Source organism: Protopterus annectens, chromosome 6.part0, assembly GCF_019279795.1.
Source record: "Protopterus annectens isolate FY-2018-M chromosome 6.part0, PAN1.0, whole genome shotgun sequence".
NCBI classification, from domain to species: domain Eukaryota; kingdom Metazoa; phylum Chordata; order Ceratodontiformes; family Protopteridae; genus Protopterus; species Protopterus annectens.
This window is the reverse complement of record NC_056737.1, coordinates 748,352,135-748,372,100: the sequence shown is the minus strand read 5'-3', so window position 1 is coordinate 748,372,100 and position 19,966 is coordinate 748,352,135. Positions and strand designations below refer to the sequence as shown.

The following is a 19,966-nucleotide window of genomic DNA, read 5'->3' as shown; positions in this document are numbered from 1 at the left end:
AGGATTCATTTCTATTCATCATGGACATCACTTAAAAATTCCTAACACGAAATGTGTGACAGACCCTTTCAATGTGGAACTTCGAGGGACGCGAACTTTTTAAGATCCTAAATGAGGTACGTTCTTCCTAATAAGCAACACTTGAGAGGTATGACTTCTATTTCATATACTATTTATAAGAAACATATTAATAAATACACAAAACTACATTTTTTATGGAAAAGAGCAAAGTTCTTGCTGTAAGAAGGTTGAATCAGGCGCGAATAGCTAACCTGGCACATTTGCCCGCCCCGTTACGTCAGCTGTGTTGTCAGCAGGGTCCTTTCAGCCGTACAGGGTACGTTGCGAGACAGGAAGAAAAGTTGTAGTTTAGTAAGTGTTAAATAGTATTGCTATCTACCTGCACTTGTTTAAGCTGCATAATTCGGACTGGGCAAGTAGCGGCAGTTTTCTGAGATTGTAATATTGATTTGCTGAACAGAGAAGAACTGTGTTTTTGCCAAAGCTGCTATGGGAGATTCTGAAAAATTTTACTACGTGCACAGCTGTGATATGGATATAAATGTCCAGTTAAAAATGTAAGTGTTTTTCATGTTTATACTATATGGTACGGGAAAACATGCACATTCTGTTTATTGTGCCTTTAGGTAGCTGGGTAATTTGTATTAGGTATAAATATGTTATTTCATGGTCAACCCAAACTCGTAGGATGTTGAAGTGCTTTATTTACGATAATATAGTATGCAACTCATTCTTATGGTGATAAAACTAAGCTTATATTATTTGCATTGTATAGGCAGGAGTACATAATAGCATGCGCTGTGCTAAATCCTGACAATCCATAGTAGTTCCCATTTTTTGACATTTGCACATTTTCTGTAAAATGGATGAAATAAAGTGTGTGTTTGTTGTGGTACTTGAGACGTTGTGCTGGGATTAGTAATTGTTGCATTTTATATGTACTGCAAGAGTGCAGAGATGCTGTGCTGGGATTAATAATTGCATTTTATGGATACGACAAGAGTGCACAAACTCCGACACTGAGTTTTATTTTTGGAATGCACTGCAGTTAACTTTTTTCTTGCATATAAACAAGGGTTTGAGTGGGTAGTGCGGTTCGTGAGTTACTTAGTATAGATTGTCTGGGTCAGTGGTGAGTGACAGCACTGTCTAAAATTCTCTGACATCATTTTCTCCTGAGTCTTCGGGCATCCTATTAGCTGGGAGTACAGTTATCCACGCTTGGCTAATAGTGGTGCCCAGTGTGTTATTGCTTGTGCAGCAAGTTGTAGCATATAAACAAACTGAGGCTGTCATGTTAAATTACTAATTGAGACAGTTACAACACCAGTGCTTTTTCTTATGTATGTGTATAGTGATTATTGTCTGGATTTTATATATTTATTTAATGTATAAATAAGTAAAATGGCCTTCAGCCATGACTTGGGCTAGCAGGAAAATGAAACATAGAAGTGACATAGAAGTGTAACAACAAAAACATGATTATGAGTAGCACACACACAATGCAGCATAGAATAGTAACAATATATGTAGTAGACAACAAAGAGAAGCTGGAAATGGGTGAATAATGAGAAGAAACATGGCAAAAAACTAACAAGAGTAAAAGAAGTAAAGAGCAATACCAATGGAAGCAGGGATTCAAACAAACAAGTATTAAAAAAGTATACACTGAAATAAAAGTTGGTGCATATTTCATGAATAGATATTTCATGAATAGATTAAACAAATTTAGTAAAACTGTAAATAAAACAGTGGTAGTGATAAAAGGAAAACAAATGGATATCAATTTAAACATTAACAAATCCAAACAATAAACATTTCAGTATATCAAATAATGCTGGCAAACTAGTCTGGAGGTGTGATTATCTTTAATGAAAATAGAAACTCCACCTCCCTCAGTCTTCCCAACCTCATTTTGGGGTCGGAATGTGTGGAATGAGGAATAGCCTGGTACGGCAGGGGTGCTCTCTGCAGCCTTGAACCAAGTTTCCGTCACTGCACAGATGTCAGCATCTTCCAGTGCTAGGAGAGCCTCCAGTGAGTGCATTTTCAGGTTAAGGCTCCTAGCATTAAGCAGCATGACCTTCATTTTGCTTTTTAATAGATCTGTTCTGTTGGAAGATTTGTCTGTGGGACATTGCCTAAAAAAGACACAATGGGGGAGGCAAGGGCCTTGGCCAGAATCCTGAATCCCAGGGGTGACAATTGGAGGCCATCTCTGGCAAAGCATCGAGGCCCGTCAACCATGTCATACCAGGCAGACAGATACTGGATCCCCTTGGAATGACGCCAGAAACTAAGCCAATTGTTGAAGTCCATTTTTTGTTGGCATTGTGGTATCATTCTTGGTGAAGGTAGGATGCTGCTTCTGGCTGGGGTCATAACTGCCTGGAACACACACACTTGATAGCACAATCATGTCTCTCTTCATATAGTCCAGGGTGGTATGTCTCAAATCATTCCCACCAACATGGACAATGACAGAGTCATAGTTGTACCTGTTGTGGAGATTCTTAAGGGTGAGCATGATGTGGAGGGGTCTGGCACTAGCAGACAACTGACCATGATCTTCTCCTTGTCAAGTCTGGTGAGGGGGACATCAGTGTGTCTCACAATTGTGTCGCGAATGATTAGTATGTTTGCTTTAATGTTGTATTTTATGGGCTGTATGAGTTTATTGCTATGCCTTGTGGGCTGTGTTTGTGAGACACTGGTATGTTGTCTGTGATGTGCTTGGTGCTGTGTGTGGAATGTTTTTATGAGTGTGTTTTGGAGGTCTCTGCTGTTTAGGTAAGTTTTTATTGAAGAGCTCTGTATAGGTTGGTGTGTGCTGTGCTTGTCTATGTGATGTGGGTGGTGTGGTGTTTGTGCTGGCAGTCTCCTCTTTGTCAAAGTTACTGACTCAGGTGTGAAAGAGCATAGATTCCAGGTTACTGATATAGATGCATTTCTCGCAAGTAGAAAAATTATGTGCTAGGAGAAGAGGGTTGTCCGTGAACATGAGGCAGTTGCTAGACTGTCTCATTATGCCCATTTCGACCAGGCTGGCAGGAGAAACTGATGGGAATTGTCCAGGTATAGTGTTTAGAAACTTGGATGGACTTGGGGAGAGAGGAGTTTGATAAGGGTTTTCCACAAGGGTGTAGACCACAAAAACCTTCTTAAATGTAAAATAACTGGCCTGAAGCCCAAGTGCTAAAACTTAGAGGGTTAGAATAACCGACACATGTAATCAGGCTACTAACAAGCAGTAATAAATACAGCCCAATAAGACAACTTCAACACTTAAGAGCAAGCAGGAAGAACACAATTACAATTAAAGCAGCTGAATAAAATGTAAAAAAATGTTTGTGAATTACTCAGTCATATCGTAAAGTTCTCGAATGTTTCTTAAAGTGACAACTTTAATAACTGATGACAAATGGCTGTTCATTTCGCAAAGTCCAGTTATTCGAAAGTACTACGAGTTTGTTTATTCGCATAATTCCGAAAAGCCCAGTGAAAGGTACAAGCTCAGAGTACAATGGCATTGAACAATTATTGGCATTAATTCTGTCATATGTGCTTATGTGTATATTTATGCTTATTTGCAACCCCCTTCGCTGGTATGTGTTAATATGACAGACAGATTTTTAAAACCCCTGCCACTTGTATTTGATCAAAATATTGCAGAGAGCTGGAGAATATTTGAGCAAGAGTGTGATATTTTCATACAAGCAGTTTTTACAGATAGAGGTGCACGCACAAGATCATTCATTTTGCTAAACCTAGCTGGGTCAATGGCCATAGAAAGAGAACATTCATTGTGTATGCACTAACAGTATATGAAGGAGAAGGTGCAGACCACCATATTGTTGTACAAGCTGAATCAAGGGACCCTGAGTGTTTGAAGCGCAAGTTTAGAGAAATGTGCAACCCCCAGAAAAATATTACATTAGAGAGGCATTTGTTTTACTCGGGATCAGAAGCCATGGAAACATTTGCAGCTTATATAAGTGACTTGAGAAACAGAGCTAAAACCTGTTGGTTTGGTAATCTAAAAGATTAGCTGATAAAGGATAGGCTTGTATGTGGTATTAACAGTGCTGCCGTGAGAAAGATTTTACTTTGTGACCGTGATTTAATGTTTAACAAGGCCATAGAAATTTGTCAGATCTATGAGGTACAGAAAAACACACAAGTATGCTTGCAGGTGACAAGAGCATGGTTTCAGTTGGTTCCGGAGTGCATGTAGATAGTAAGCAACACGTGGAAAACAAGAACAGGCCTAAGCACGTGGCAGCTACAGGATTTCCAGAGAAGCCACAAGGTTTTCCAGAAAGTTCCAAGAAAGGTGCGGGCTCCAGTACTTGCTCAGTGCAACACAAACGTGAATCAGCAAAACCCAAATCTAGCTTTGTCAACTGTCGCAATTGTGGTGCGAATCATTAGTGTAAAAGAGAGAAGTGCTTAGCATATGGTCAGCAATGTCACAAATGTGAAAAAATGAAATTGTTTACAAAAGTTTTGCAGATCAAGTAAGCCACACACAGTTATTAAGAAAGGTTGCACAAAAAAGCAAGTTGATCAAGTAGAACCGAAACAGTCAGCTTTCTGTGTGGATGGTGTGTGGATGGTGTATCAGTGCTTGGTGAAAGAGGTGATGCAGTGAACTTATTAACAAGAAATGAAGTGTTTTGTACAGTCTGGATTAATGGAAAATCCACTGAGTTCAAAGTAGACACTGGTTCAAAGTGTAATGTTGTATCAGCCGACACGTTTGCAAGAGTGAGAACTAACGAACAACTCCATGTAACCAGTATGCTAGACTTATGGAAGTGAAGAAATTCAAACCGAAGTTTCAATGATACTTTCATGTTATTTGGCTGAGAACAGTTACAACTTGTTATTCAATGTTGTCCGAAGGTTAGTGCAGTCTTTATTAGGTCTCAAAGGTAGTTTAAGAATGAATCTGCTTTCTTTTGCTAAAGAAGTTCATCATGTAAGTGCGGTTCCAAGTTCCAGTTTTTCAGAAGCCATTTTCTTAGAGTATGCTGATGTTTTCAGTGACAAGTTAGGCAAACTTCCAGTTGTGTATTCCATGAAGTTAGACTCCGAGATCACTCCAGGAGTCAGACCAGCAAGACGAGTTCCGATAGTGATGCAAGATAAAGTTAAAGCTCAGTTGGATAAAATGGTGCAGCAAAGTGTGATTTGTCCAGTCACAGAACTAGCAGAATGGGTGTCATCCATGGTAGCCGCTCACAAAAAAGGCTCAGATGAAATCAGATTATGCATTGACCCAAGAGATCTGAACAAAGCATTAAAAAGACCGTATCATCCAATGTGCAGAGTTGAAGAAGTTGCAGCTCTAATACCGAATGCCACTGTATTTTCTGTTTTGGATGCAGAGAGTTCATTTTGGCAAGTGATGCTAGATTGCAAATCCGCACTTCTAACTATTTTCGTTACTCTGTCGGATGCAGATTCCTTACAGATACCATTTGGAATAAATTCTGTAAGTGAAGTTTTCCAGCATGCAATGGAGCAAATTTTTTCAGATTATCCATGTGCTGTAATAGTAGACTATCTGTTGGTTGGAGGTAATGGTGAAGCAGAGCATGACAGAACCCTAAAGAAAATTCTAGAGAGAGCACACGAAGTGAACTTAGTCCAGTCCACTGAAGTGCAAATTCAGACTTCCAGAAGTTACATACATAGGTCATTTGTTTAAGAGAGTAGGAAAGCAAAATTGAGAACCTGAAAACAGCTATTATAGAGATGTCAGACAGACAGCAATTTTTACAATTTTACAAGTTTTTTCAGGTAAATTTATACCTATTTCCAAGGTAATAGACAGTTGAGGATGAGTGAGTAACACAAAAAACTAAGAGAGCAAACACACAAGTTGTTGCATCATCAGCATCAGAATCATCAGGAAGGGCATTTGAAGACCTTAAGCAGGAAATTGCCAGACATTAAGATAGAGTTGTTTTTCCTGTGTTGCTTGTTTTTTTTTTTTTGCAATTTGGCTGGCTTTGGCAAAGTTACACTTCAAGAGGCCAGACCAGTAGTCTATACATTAACGAACTAAACATGACTGAGATGCAGTATGCTTAAATTGAGAAAGATGGCAATAGTATTATTTGCCTCATCCAAGATTATATTATATTATATTTTATTCAGATTGAATTCAGATTGCTGATCTTCAGCCCTTAGTTTACTAAAAGAAGCCTGTGCATTTCCTGGCAGCGAGATTACACAAAGAATGATGCTCAAATTGCAAAATTTACACTTCAAATTGGTCTACACTAAAAGTAAATTGCTTTAGACCTTATATCCAGATCTAGAATTACAACACAAGAACTTGATGCAGCAGAGTTTTTTTTTTTTGATGATGTCATGCGTATTTTTTCCACCACCACTAAACTTGATTGAGAGCAGATCATACTGACTGATCCAGTTTCAACCGGCTGTCACTATATTATAATGGGATATAGCATCAAAGCAATCTATGTAATCACTCAAGTAAGTGCAAGTGTATTTTCCTTACAGAAATGAATTGTTGATGGAAGATGGCATTATTTTCAAAGGTCATAAAATTATTGTTCTGCTTCTTTGCAACAAGAATACATTCAGATTTTACATCGTGGTCACCCAGGAACCTCGTCTGCTAAGAGAAGAGCACAAGAATTAGTATATTGATTGATGTTTTTTTTGATTTTTTTCTTTGTGTTCAGTGCACACAAGAAATAGTACCAGATAAAGTTCAGAAAGAGAACCGCTAGTCCAATTCTGCCCTGATGTACTGTATGTAGCAAGTGATATCTTTGAGTGGAACAATCAGCAGTACTTAGTTCTGGGAGACTCTCTTATTCAAATTGGTTCAGGATAGATCTACTACCAAGCTTACCCTTAACTGCTTTATTTATTAGTTGAAGTGTTCATTCTTCATTCATTTCAGGTAGTCCACACACATTGTTTGACAATGGGTACTTACTTACAAGTTGTTTGTTTCAGAAATTGCAAAAAAGAAGACTTTGTTTGTACATGTCACTAGTAGTCCTGAATATCCTCAATCCAAAGCAATTACTTGAAAGGTCAAAGCATAAAAATACAGATGTATTCTGAAATTTGCTTAATCTCAGAAACATACCTCGTGATGATATTCTTGGCTGACCTGCTCAAAGACCACTTGCCAGGAAAACTAGAACTACTCTACCTGTTTCTTCAAGTTTGTTGCAGCCTAAGTCGAAGAACACTAATGCCATCAAAGCTCAATTGTTTAAGAAGCATAATATCCAGAAGTCTAGTTACAACAGATTGAGCAGACTACTTTGTCTGTTGAGGGAAGGAGGGAGAGTATAAATCCAGACAACAAAAGGTTTTGATCGAATAGGACAGATTACAGGCATCTGTGCTGAGCCGAGATCTTACTTGGTAAATTCTGAAGGAGTGGAGTATAGGAGGAATCGCAAACATCTTCTTCCTGTACCAGAACCGCCATCATCATCATCATCATCATTGCACTTACAACATTGTGTCTGTGATGCAAGCTCTAACTCAAAGAATGAGTCAGACATTGTTTCCAGACCAGAATGTGTTCAAAAGTCTGATTCTGTTCCAGAAAGTGATTTGAACTTTCCACAGGTCAACCATTTTGCAGAAACTGTCTCAGTTGCAAATCTAATTCCTAATTTTATGTCACACGATATGGACAAATATCTAAACCAAATGTGAAATATGCAGCAATGTGGACTTGATTATACAATATATAGGTATATACAATGCATGTTTATGGATTACCTGTGATTTCTGCATGCTAAACAGTTTCGTGACAATTGCATGCTCTATTTCTCAGAGTAAGGATGTAGATCAGAGTGTAAAGTGTGGGTGCTTGTATCTTTAAGAAGCATGAGAGGCTGTATGTGCACAACCTTGGCGCCATTTTGTAAGAGCAGCTAGGGAGTGAGCATGCATGATCTTAGTCATTAAGTGTATATAAGTTGCTTAAGTTAGAGTCAATAGTCAACAGTAGTAATGTGTTCGTGTGTAATAAAGCTGCTTGAACAGATCCCATGAAGATTCATTTATTTGTGTCCTAACACGAAAGTGACAGTATGTACCTCTCCAAACATCTGCACCAACTGGAAAGGCCACAGAAATACCTCATAAAGAGAATCCATGGTCTCCAATACCTGTCCAATGCAGACAGGCTCAAATCACTATCACTCTACTCTGTATTGTACAGATCGCTCAGAGGTGATGTGTCTTGGACCCTGCCCTACTAGAGATGCTCCATATCCATAAGTCTAACTCCTCCGGCATTACCTGTTCAAAAGGCCTGAATCTAATATGCAACATCAACAAAACCTGCTGGAGAGACAGGTTTGTCTCCCAGAGGCTGCCCCATCTCTGGAATAGACTTTTCATATACTTCAAACAGAGTACCTCTGTGACTGTCTTCAAGCACAACCTTGATGAGCGGATGGGAAACCACAAATTTGTCCCAGGGGTTCCACCTGTGTCCAGGGATGACAGGTGCTGATTGAGGTTTCTTTTTGGGCATAAACTCTTGGCTAGACATTTAAGGACCCCAGGGCCATTAGCCTAGTAATCTCCTATGTTCCTATGATATATTTATATACTTTGCTGACTCTATTTTATTATTTTGCTGATTTTACTGTATTTTTATCCACTTAAAAAAAAGCTGTTCTGTTAAGTTGCTGGTACATAGCATAAACTAGATTCAAGTCTGCTGAATCTAAACTGTATTGTTACACTTTCACATTAGGAGGGCCCTGCCTGCACCCTTGTGGCAGAAGTGTGTAGTCTGAGCCTCATCTGTGTTAAAGATTACTAGAGGAAAGTTCATTGTGTTCTTTCCCATTGGTAGTTTAGCTTAAAAGTACTTCATTTTGCTTGTATTTAAGCCTCACTTTTGTATGTAGCTGCACACCTTGCAATGGGATTCAGCAGTGCTCTGTATAGACCAAACTTCTTGAAAGACAATTTTCTTCTAGACATCTGTTAGTGAACCCTCCCAAACTTCCTGCTGCATTGCAGGAAACTCAGTTGCACACTGGGAAGCGTTGCCATAGTTTTCACCCCCAGTCTTCAATAAAGTAAGCCTCTTTGTTAATCCTAGACCAAAGTCTGGTCAAACTAGCTGACTCCCCAGTAGTAGTTGTGGTAAAAACCTGACATAATGGATGGTCAGTTTTCAACCATTTCTCCAGCCTGATTGACATGGGCATCCTGAGTGTAGTAATTGCCTCATGTGTACTGACAACCTCTTAGTACTAAAACAAACAAATACAATATGTGAGAGAAGTAATTACACTATGAATTTGGAATCCATTCTCTCATGTAACAACAAACCAGATAGCAAACAGGTTGTCAGCACACAGACATCACCTCTCACACAAAACAATGTAACAACTCATAAACCCACATACACACAGAGGTACTCAGTAGAAGCTTATCAAAAGATAAGACCTCCCAAGTGCAAACCACTTGCGTGCGCACGCACACTGCAAAGCAAATAGAATGTAGTACACATAACACACACACACCAGTGTCTCAGCAAATAAGCCTGTTAGGCAAAACACCTCAAAACCAAATGTCCTGGTCATAGGCGACTCCATAGTGAAACACAGATGTCACCCTCACCAGGCTGGACAAGGAGAAGGCCACTGTCACCATCCTGTTAGGTGCCAGGACCCACCAGATCATACACACACTCAAGTCAATCAACAGCAATTACCTTTATGACTCTGTCATACTACATGTTGAAATGAATGACTTGAGACATACCTCTCGGGACTATACGAAGGGAGATGTGACCGAACTCTCAGATTGTGTGTCCCAGGCAAGTATGTCACTCTTCCTGGCTGCATTCTACCTCAACCCAGGATGATGCCACAATATAAACAAAAAATGATTTACTTCAACAATTGGCTTAGCTTCTGGTATCAATCGAGGGAGATTCACTATCTGTCAGGCTGAGAAGACATGGTTGATGGACCACACTGCTTTGCCAGAGATGATCTTCACCTGCCTCCTCTAGGCTTTTGGATACTGGCAAAGGTGCTTGCCTCCCCCATAGTGCATTTTTTTAGGCAATGTTGAAACAACAAAATTTCCAATGTAAAAAAAAATCCATTCAAGACAAACTCAATGTTCTCCTGCTTAATGCTAGGTGCCTAAACAGGAAACTGCACTCCCTGGAAGCACTCCTCACCTTGGAAGATGCTGACATCTGTGCACTCATTGAAACATGGTTCAAGGCCGCAGAGAGCACCCCAGCTGTGCAAGACTGCAATACCTGCCACTTGTTTAGACCCCAAAATGACTGTGAAAGAACCAAAGGTGGAAGGGTGTCTATCTTCATTAAAGCCAAATACACGTCGAGACTGGTTAAACAGTATGGCTGTCTTAAGCTACTCCAGGTTCAACTAACTATAGGTAAAACACCCTACCACATCATTGTTAGCTGTAGGTCTTCCACCATGAACCAAGAGAAGCACACCACCTACCTGGACTTACTAGAGTCACTCACTATACAGCCAAACACTTTGGTCATGGGAGATTTCAACTATTCTTCCATTGATTGGATGACATACATGAGCACAAACATGCTCGCCCTAAGTCTTCTGGAGTTTGGCCGAACAAATGCCCTGGAACAGCTAGTCTTCACCCCCACAAGGGGCTCAAATCTCCTACACTTAGTGCTTACCAACATGGGGGCATCACTTCACTATACCGTGTGTGTTCTGACTCTCGCTGTTAAGGTCAGACTATAGGTCTGTCTCATTCGAAGCAACGATCAGACCTGACACACCCACAGGAGCAAAATTCACTCTACCCTGTGTGTTCTGACTCTCGCTGTTAAGGTCAGACTATAGGTCTGTCTCATTCGAAGCAACGATCAGACCTGACACACCCACAGGAGCAAAAAAAGCTGAAAAAATTCTCTATCGCAAACTACAGCCTACTAGGCGATGGTATGAAAAGTTTCAAACCCCTTGCTGATATAGCCAACATTGACTTCCATGCAGAGGAGTGCACAGATGTCCTGTATAACCACTTAGACAACTGTATAGACTCAGCTGTACCTGACCCGATCAAAACCAGGCCCTCCTGAAAAAACAGACCACCCTGGTGGACCTTGTATAAATAGGTTAGATAACAAAAGGAAGAAACTGATGACTAAGAACAAGGGGAAACTTAGCAGAAAAAGACTACCCTCCGCACCTTGAACAAGCAAATCAGATATCTTGTAAAGTCCTGTAAACTAGCTACAAAGCTAAACTAGCATCCCTAGCTAAGGATAATCATAATGCATTCTTTAGTTGCAGCCACAATCTAAAAGGGACTGTCTAGCTATGTGCCGAACTTACAATGGACAGCACCTCTCCTACTGAACCTGAGGAAATTGCCAACCTGCTAGCTGACAGATTTGGTGCAAACTTCACCCCCCTGTCCCCTCCAGCCATACCCCAAAGCATACATGACACCAGTCCTCTACCTATAATCAACAAAGAGTAGGTCATATCCGCTCTCTCCAAGGCCAATGGGACCAGATAACATCCCAGGCATCTACTAAACAATCTAAAACAAGACCTAGTGAAACTACTTGGTACTCTCTCTAACCTCAGCCTGAGCACTGACTTTGTTTCAGCAGAGTGGAGAACAGCAACAGTAATCCCCTTGTACAAAGGGGGGTCCATCAACCTGCCCTGGGAACTATAGACCCATAAGTCTAACTAGTCTTATATGCATGGATATGGAAAGAATCATCATGGACTGTCTCAACAAAGACATAGGCAACATTCAAACTCTTGATATGACCCAGTTTGGCTTTAACGGTAGGCCATGCTTGTTGAACCTGGGGACTACTTCAAGAATGTCACCAAAGCCCTGGATGAAGCAAAACAGTACATACCACCTGTCTTGACTTAGCTAAGGCTTTTGACACAATCTCCCACTCTGGCATCATTGAGAAACTCTCCCAGCTGAGGATTAACCCATATGTCTCTAGATGGGTAGCCAACTGGCTTACCGACGAATGCATACTGTCAAAGTTGGGATGCCACCTCTAGCAGTAGACTAGTTACTAGTGGCATACACAAGGAGCTGTGCTGGGCCCTCTACTGTCTATTTCTCAGAAGTCCAGGTGAAAGTAGATGGCCTGTGACATACAAAGTTTGCCGATGAGAGCTGTGCTGGGCCCTCTACTGTCTATTTCTCAGAAGTCCAGGTGAAAGTAGATGGCCTGTGACATACAAAGTTTGCCGATGATTACAAACTAGGAGCAATCATTAAGTCCCTAAACAATGTTAACATATTACAAAGGGGGCTAACACAGACACATGATTGGTGCTAAAGCTGAGGCTTAAAACTAAATGCAAAAAAAGTATATTATTATCCTGTTTGGCAAAGAGGAAGTCCCTGCAAATTTCAATATTGACAGTACCTCCCGTAAGCTCAAACCCAGTGGTGCAAGAGTTGGGAACACAGGTTGATAGCAATCTAAACTTCAGTCACCATGTGTTCACAGTGGTAAGGAAATCCTTCTACGTTGCACATCTCTTAAGGGGATCACATTGAAGACTAAGGATGTTATAACTCCTCTGTGCTCAACCCTCATCAGACCACTAATAGAATACAACACTCCCTTTTGCATGTACCTCACCAGACACCTGCAGCAGCAGCTGATGCTCCCACAAAGGCTTCTCACCAAGAAAATTCAGGACCTCCAAAACATGACCTATTTGGAAAGACTGTAAGCCCTGTCACTGTACTCTATATCATACAGGCTGCTGACAGGAGGTCACCTGTGCCTGGCCTACAGAGCAGTCTGTGACCCTGCCCTAGTGGGAATGCTGCACATCTGCAAATCAAATGGGACAAAAGTCACTCGCTCCAGGGATCTCAACTTAGCTTGTGACATTAACATGCTGGACAGACAGATATATCTCCCAGAAATTGCCACTCCACTGGAATAATCTCCCAATTCACGTGCAGCAGAGCTCCTCAATGACCCTATTCAAACGCAACCTAGACAAATGGATGGGAGACCGTATATTCACCCCGGGGGTGGCACCTATGTCCCTCATGGACAGGAGCAGTCCGTGCTGAACATAGACTCACTCTGTGAGTAATGACCATCTAACCAAGGTTAATTAAGGAACATGGGTATAACACGATTAGGGTTGTAAAGGCCCTAAGGCCATTAACCTAGTAACCACCTATGAACCTATATGAAATTCGTGCAGAAGTTTTCTAAGTGCATGTGACTTTTTGACAAAACCAGGTACTTTCTTTTTTGTTTTCTTTCTTTTTTTAAGACATATTTTAAAAGCATACACGTTTTGCATAGGGAGGTGTAGAAATATTTAATCAGGCGGTAAAGATAAAAAGTAAACAAATATTCACAACAGAGAATGTTGCAACATTGAACCAGGCTCATCGAAAACCCATAAATTGAAACCTAAACAAGAAACAAAAAGCCTCCTTTTTTTGCAGGGAGCAAGCCCCCCCTACACCACCTGCTAATTACATGTAATAATTATGTGATTGTATTACAGTGGGGAAGGAAGTAAAATATTACTTACTTGACTATTTAGATCGGAGTTTGGGGTACTGAGGAAGAAATCCAGGCTCTGGATACAATCCTGGCTGTAATTCCTAGCCCTGGCAGCCATCAAGGTAAGTGGATATGTAAACACCCCTGGCTCTGACGTTGGCAATTCCTGCAGCCAGACATTTTGTACTCTGGCTGCACTTGCTAAATTAAAAGACTTGCGACCTTTGTGAGCTGGAATGTGGACGTAAGTATCCTTTAAATCCATTGTTACCATAAATGCTTAGGGAGTTAAGTGCAAGAGGGCCACCAAAGTCAACATTCTGGATATGTGAATTTTTAGGATGTTGTTAAGCTTTGCCAGGTCCATATTTTTTTTTTCTTCTTTGCATCTCTGCAGGACTAAGCCTGGTGGCTTCTCTTGCTGCACCCAAATTGCCCATTTGTTCAGTGTTTGATGGAGTCAGGGATTCTTGGGCAGCCAAGATCTCTATGGCCCTTTAATTCCTGCCCACTAATCTCCCATCAGCTCATACACTTGTAGGGAGCAGGTTAGGTCTGCTGTTCCTGCTGGATGACCTGTCTTCTCCCCTATTGGAGCACCCTGTCTCCTGCAACAACTCTTCTAAAAATCTGCTGTAGTTGCCCTTCAAGGGTTCCACTCATTTCAGTATGGACTCATGACACCTAGTACTGTTCTACATGTCACTCGTGTTGAGCCAAACCATCCACCCCAGGATGGGTGAGCAGGCAATGACTACTCACTCCATTCCTTTATTGACAGCTATTACAAGCAACAAAGCTGCTATTCAAACTTAGGTCACGTGTGGTGTAGTCGGGGCTTTGACTCTATGCCACATAGTGGCTAATGATCCATCTTTTCTTGGTACTAGGAACAACTAGACTTAAGTGTACATGGCCTGGTTTTGTGGCTCCTTGTTCAAATATTTTTATATTCTAGTTCTTGATGGTCTTTTGGGGTGGAGGGATTCCTTGCATTTTTGAAATGGACAACCCTTTGAGTCAGTTTCAAGAACTCGTGTGTCCTTTGTGATGTCTAATCAGTTGTGTTTGAAGAGGGTGAACTGTCTTGCAGTGTTTATGGGCTGCTGGGGAAGATAAAGGTGGCTTAAGGACTATGTTGAGCTTTCTAGGGATTGGGGATGAGAAAGTGAGGTAGCTAAATTAGCTGTCTTCTAAGGGTTTGGCTATGGGTGGCCAGATCCATTCTTTTGACTTTCTGTTATTTTCTATTTTGGGAGTTCTTACTTTTAGGCTACTTTCCCATTTCATCTCCAGTAGCAGGGACATTATTTTGTAGGTTAATTTCTCCAATATTTGGGAATAGGAGGGTGAAATGAATGTTTCATTCACTCCATTGTTTTCCTTTATTCCTCCCAGTATTTTTTTTTTTTTATGAACTGCACGAGATAGGGGGTTGAAAGGCAAATTGTTGTTCAAAGGTGAATTATTTGCACCTTCACATTTTCAGACATGCACTTGTAGTTACAACCAGGAGTGAATTTCAATGACTGACTCTGTAACATTCTGCCAGGGCCACAGTTGCCACCACTGCCTTCCTTAGAGAGTTTTCCACCTAGGCTGTCTTGGAAGCAGCCATCTGGTCATTGTTGTACACATTTGGCAGACATTATAACCAATGGACCATAGCCAGGGCTCTGACAGGTTTTCCAAGGCATTTTTGCTGTGTCTGGTCCTCCCCTTCTTCCACATGCCAGCCACCTTCTCATTTGTGAAATCTGGGAGTCATCCCAAGACTCAATAATTAAGTACAAAAACTTAGTACAGTTTGTAGATTTTAAGGCATACCCATTGTTACAGAACCAGTTTCCCTCCTTCGCTCCAACACCTCTGTCTTGTTTGCTTCCATATGGTTTGAATGGGTACCCTTCATACACACCCAGTCTTTATTTTCCCAAATCCCTTTTTCTGAATTTGGGGGCTTGTGCTGACTTAACTTGGTCAACACAGACTTGAATATAGCATTGGTTGTCTACCCTTTATACTTCTGATATCCTGATGTCAGAAAGAGTCCAACAAGCCTGGGGGGAGGGGCGTAGGTGGAACCTCCTGATATTCATGCTGGCCTTTGAGCTGATGTAAGTTGGAATCCCAAGAGTGGGTACTGCAACAGCGAATATACTCTTAACATTTACAGATAATTTCCTAACATAGCAGTACTTTCTGTTCATTTGAAATTAAACAAAAGCTGTCAAACACCTGCATATGTAATTTTGTGATTTTTGGGGGGTATGTTGAGACTGTGGTGGCAGGACTGATGCCAGATCAAGGAAAACAGATTTAAAGAAACTAGATATTTTTTTTCTTTTTGCTGTTTTGTATTAGTAAAACATTTGGTCTGCAAAGTGTGTGTAATCTTGTGGCCTTTTTCCATTGTAAAAGGAGTGAAATTAAATGCAAGAATCTACTGTTTCAAATGTGGAATATAACCTCTTGCATCTTATATGCTAGTAGGTCATAAAATGTAAGTAAAATCTACTTTGGGTTTGAATCTCACTAGTGACAACCAAATATGTGTATAGCAGGTACTAGCCACAGTACTGGTATTCAGAAGGTTGAAATAAAAGAAGGAAAGTTATGTACAAGTCTTACCTTAATAATCAAGTTACCAAATGCAAACTGTCACCAGGAACATAACGGGAATATGCACTGCTGTCTTCCATACTGGTCCAATGCAGCTATATTAATTAGGATATTTTTGGGACCCTGTCAGGAGTTTCATCCTACATTTGTACATTCTTAAAATATTATTCTATTCAGAGTAATTAATCCAGAATGGGGCGTATGATGAATGGGATAGTTATTCCGACATTAAAACATTTAAAACCTCATGCATTGTTTTCATTAGTGGTTTTGCAAAAAGAAAAATGCTGCTTTAGATCCATCAAAAATACAATCCAAAAATAAATAAAAACAAAAATGTACAGGCATATGAGCAAAAGTGAGCAGCCATGACTGTAACTTTCATCTTGTGCGGTACATACCAAAAGGGGCGCTGTACTCTATAATGGGTCTGATGGGTGATGAGTAGAGGGGAACAATGACCTCTTTTTTTCTGGATGAGAAACCTTTTGTGATGAGGTGTGCCACGTAGAAGGATTTCCTGACTGTGGCGATGTGATTATCAAAGGAGAGACTACTGTCCACCTGTGTCCCAAGGTCTCTTATCACACCTTCGGTGTTAAGTAGACTACCGCCTATGTGGTAGTTCATGGGTACAGAGTTTTTACCAAAGGGGATGACAGTGCACTTTTTGGCATTGAGCTTCAGGCCATTGCTTTGACACCAGGCATCTATCTCAGTGTGGCCTTTTGTAGGATGTCCACATTGTTAGGAGTTTCAATTATGGCTCCCAGTTTTCAGTCATCTGCAAACTTCATTAACCAAAGACCTTCTGTGTTAGCCTGTACTTCAGAAAAGTAGATACCAAACAGGAGAGGACCCAGAACTGAACCCTGTGGTACTCCACTTGTCACTGGTCTGAAGTCGGATTTGGAGTCTGCTACTTTCACAGTGTGGGTTCTGTCCGTGAGCCAGTTGGCAAACCATTTTGTGACACTGGGATTTAAACCTAGTTTAGTGAGTATCTATAATTCCAGAGTGGGGGATGGTGTCGAAAGCCTTGGCGAGATCTAGATAGGCTGTGTGAACCACCTTACCCTCATCTATGGCTTTGGTGACTGCTTCAAAGAAATCTATCAGTTTTAGGAGACATGATCTGCCTTTTACAAACCTGAACTGGGTGGGGTCCAGAGTTTGGAGATTACCAATGTCTTTGTTTCTGAGTTCCATGATGATACGTTCCATGGCCTTGCAGACCAGGCTTGTCAGGCTAATGGGGCTGTAGTTCCCGGAGTCCGTCGTGGCTCCCCCTTTTGGAGTGGGATAACCGTCGCAGTGCACCATTCAGTGGGCACAAAGCCTGAGGTGAGGCTATGATTGAACATGGTACTTAGGTGGGGTGCCAGTTCGTTCTGTAGTTCGTGTAGAACGCAGCCTGGGATATTGTCATGTCCCATGGATGCTGTGTTCTTGGCTTTGGAGAGTGTTTGTTTTTTTTTACCTGTGCAGCCATGATTACAGGAACTTTGCATTCTTCTGGTAAAGAGATGGGCCCTCTAGGGGGTGAGAGGGGGGTAAAGTTAGCACTGAACCTATCTGCCAAGATGTTGGCAATATCAGTTGGTTCTGTATATTTAGTGCCATTGTGCTGTAATTCAGAGCAGATCTGAGTGTTGCCATTGAGATTCTTGACATAGCTATAGAATGCTTTGTGGTTGTCTTTAGAGTCAGTGGCAATTTTGTTTTCATAATTAGCTTTGGAGGATTTTATGAGGGATCTCAGCTTCTTACTGAGGCTGACCAGGGAGCTCCTCCAATCATGGGGTTTTACTCTTTTTTGCAACAGTTTCTTTCTTCTGTTGTAGAGTTTGTTTATGGCAGAAGACCACCAGATTGTCTTCCTTTTTTTGGAGGATAGCATCTTGGTTCTGTTAGGGATAGCACGATCCATGCACTCGTGTAAGTGTTTATAAAGTGCATTTGTGTAAGATTCAGCAGTCATACCTCTATTGTCCGTCTGCATGGGTGTCATGAAGTTTGCCACTTCTGTCTTAAGAAGTGTGAAGTTGGCTTTGGAGAAGTTTTTTTATGGTGGTTTTCCTAATGGGGGGGTGGAGGCGGGATGTGGATGTCTAGGGTTATTAGCTTGAGGAATTGACCACTGGTGTGGAACACAGGTCACCCATGTTGGTAATGACCAGGTCTAGGATATTGCTGCCCCTGGTGGGAGTGTGAATAAGTTGATCCAAGGCGTTGGAATTTATGAATTCCAGAAAACGTTGAGCAAAAGAGTTGGTACATGAGTAGTTTTCCCAGTTAATGGTGGGGTAGTTGAAATCACCCATTATTAGGGTGTTGGGTTGTACCCTAATATTTTCCAGTGCATCAAGAAATGAGGAGTGGGAATCCTGGGGCATGGTGGGGGGGGGTCTGTAGCAAGCTACAATTTGGATTGCGGTCTTGCCCAAAGTTAGTTGCACTTGGATAATCTCAGATGCATTATACTGTGCAACTAGCCTGGAGGTGTGGATATCCTTGAATATGGATACGCCTCCACCTTTAGTGCTTCGGTCCGGGTTAGGTTGCTGAAAGGTGTGGTATGAATTATAGCCTGGTAATGCAGGGGTGCTCACTGGAGATTTGAACCAGGTCTTTGTCACTGTACAGATGTCGATGTTCTCCATTTTAAGGAGTGCCTCGAGTGAATGCATTTTTAGGTTTAGACTTCTAGCATTGCGTAGCATTAACCTCAGATTTTGCTTGCTTGTACCTGTTATGGTGGTGAAGTTGTCCTTTGAACCTTGCCTAAAAAGGCACTGTAGGTGTGGCAAGAGCCTTAGCCAGTATCCGGAATCCGAAAGGCGACTGGTGCAGGCCATCTCTGGCAAAGCATCGTGGTATGTCGATCATGTCATCCCAGGCAGACAAATATTGGATCCCCTTAGAATGACACAAAAAGCTGATCCAATTGTTGAAGTCAAGTCATGTACTGTGGTATCATTCTGGGTGATGGCAGGATGCTACTCGGGGCTAGGGTCATACCTGCCTGGGTGACAAAATCAGAGAGCGCCTCCATGTCTCTTTTCATGTAGTCCAAGGAGGTATGTCTCAGGTCATTCACACCAACATGGACAATGACAGAGTCATATTTGTACTTGTTGTGGAGTGACCTGAGTGCGTGCGTTATGTGGCGGATCCTGGCACTCGACAGACAGCGAACAGTAACTTTCTCCTTGTTTAGCCTGGTGAGTGGAACATCAGTGTGCCTGACTTTAGAGTTATCTATGACTAGAGTGTTGGGTACATTGTTATGCCTTATGGGCTGTGGTTGAGTAGCACACTGAGATTGTGGGCTATGTGTCATTTGGGTTGTGTTGGGGGGTGGAGTTTGCTTGCGTTTCTGCTTTGGAGGTTCCTGTTGCTTGGGCAGGTTTTTATTGAGAGCCTCCGCGAGTGTGTTTTGTGTTTCTATGTGTGTTTTTTGGTGTAGGTTTTGAGGGACTATGTGATGAGTGTGGTGTGGTGCAAGTGTTTACCTTCTCCTCTGGACTGTCTAGTCCAGTCTTTGGTGAAGAGAGCTTTGCTTCCAGTTTGGCTATATAAGTGCATCTCTCACAGGTTGTAGTGTTGGATGGTAGGAGAGGGTTGTCTGTGTACATGAGGCAATTGCTGCATTGCCCCAAGATGCCCAGATTCATCAGGTAGACAGGAGAAAACACCGGGAGCTGACCCTTAGACATGCCTGGATAGGTGCTTATTTATTAAGTACTAAAA

General features: G+C 41.5%; 1 protein-coding gene across 1 annotated transcript in view; it reads left to right on the top strand.

Moving 5' to 3' along the window:
• Window positions 1-311: 311 nt before the first annotated feature.
• The window catches only part of PIK3C3 (phosphatidylinositol 3-kinase catalytic subunit type 3), a gene marked incomplete in the record, with an annotated part of 1,653,126 nt that continues 1,633,471 nt past the window's right edge, over window positions 312-19,966 (top strand). The window contains 1 exon segment of the mRNA XM_044074431.1: window positions 312-578. Coding sequence (XP_043930366.1) covers window positions 511-578 — 68 coding nt within the window.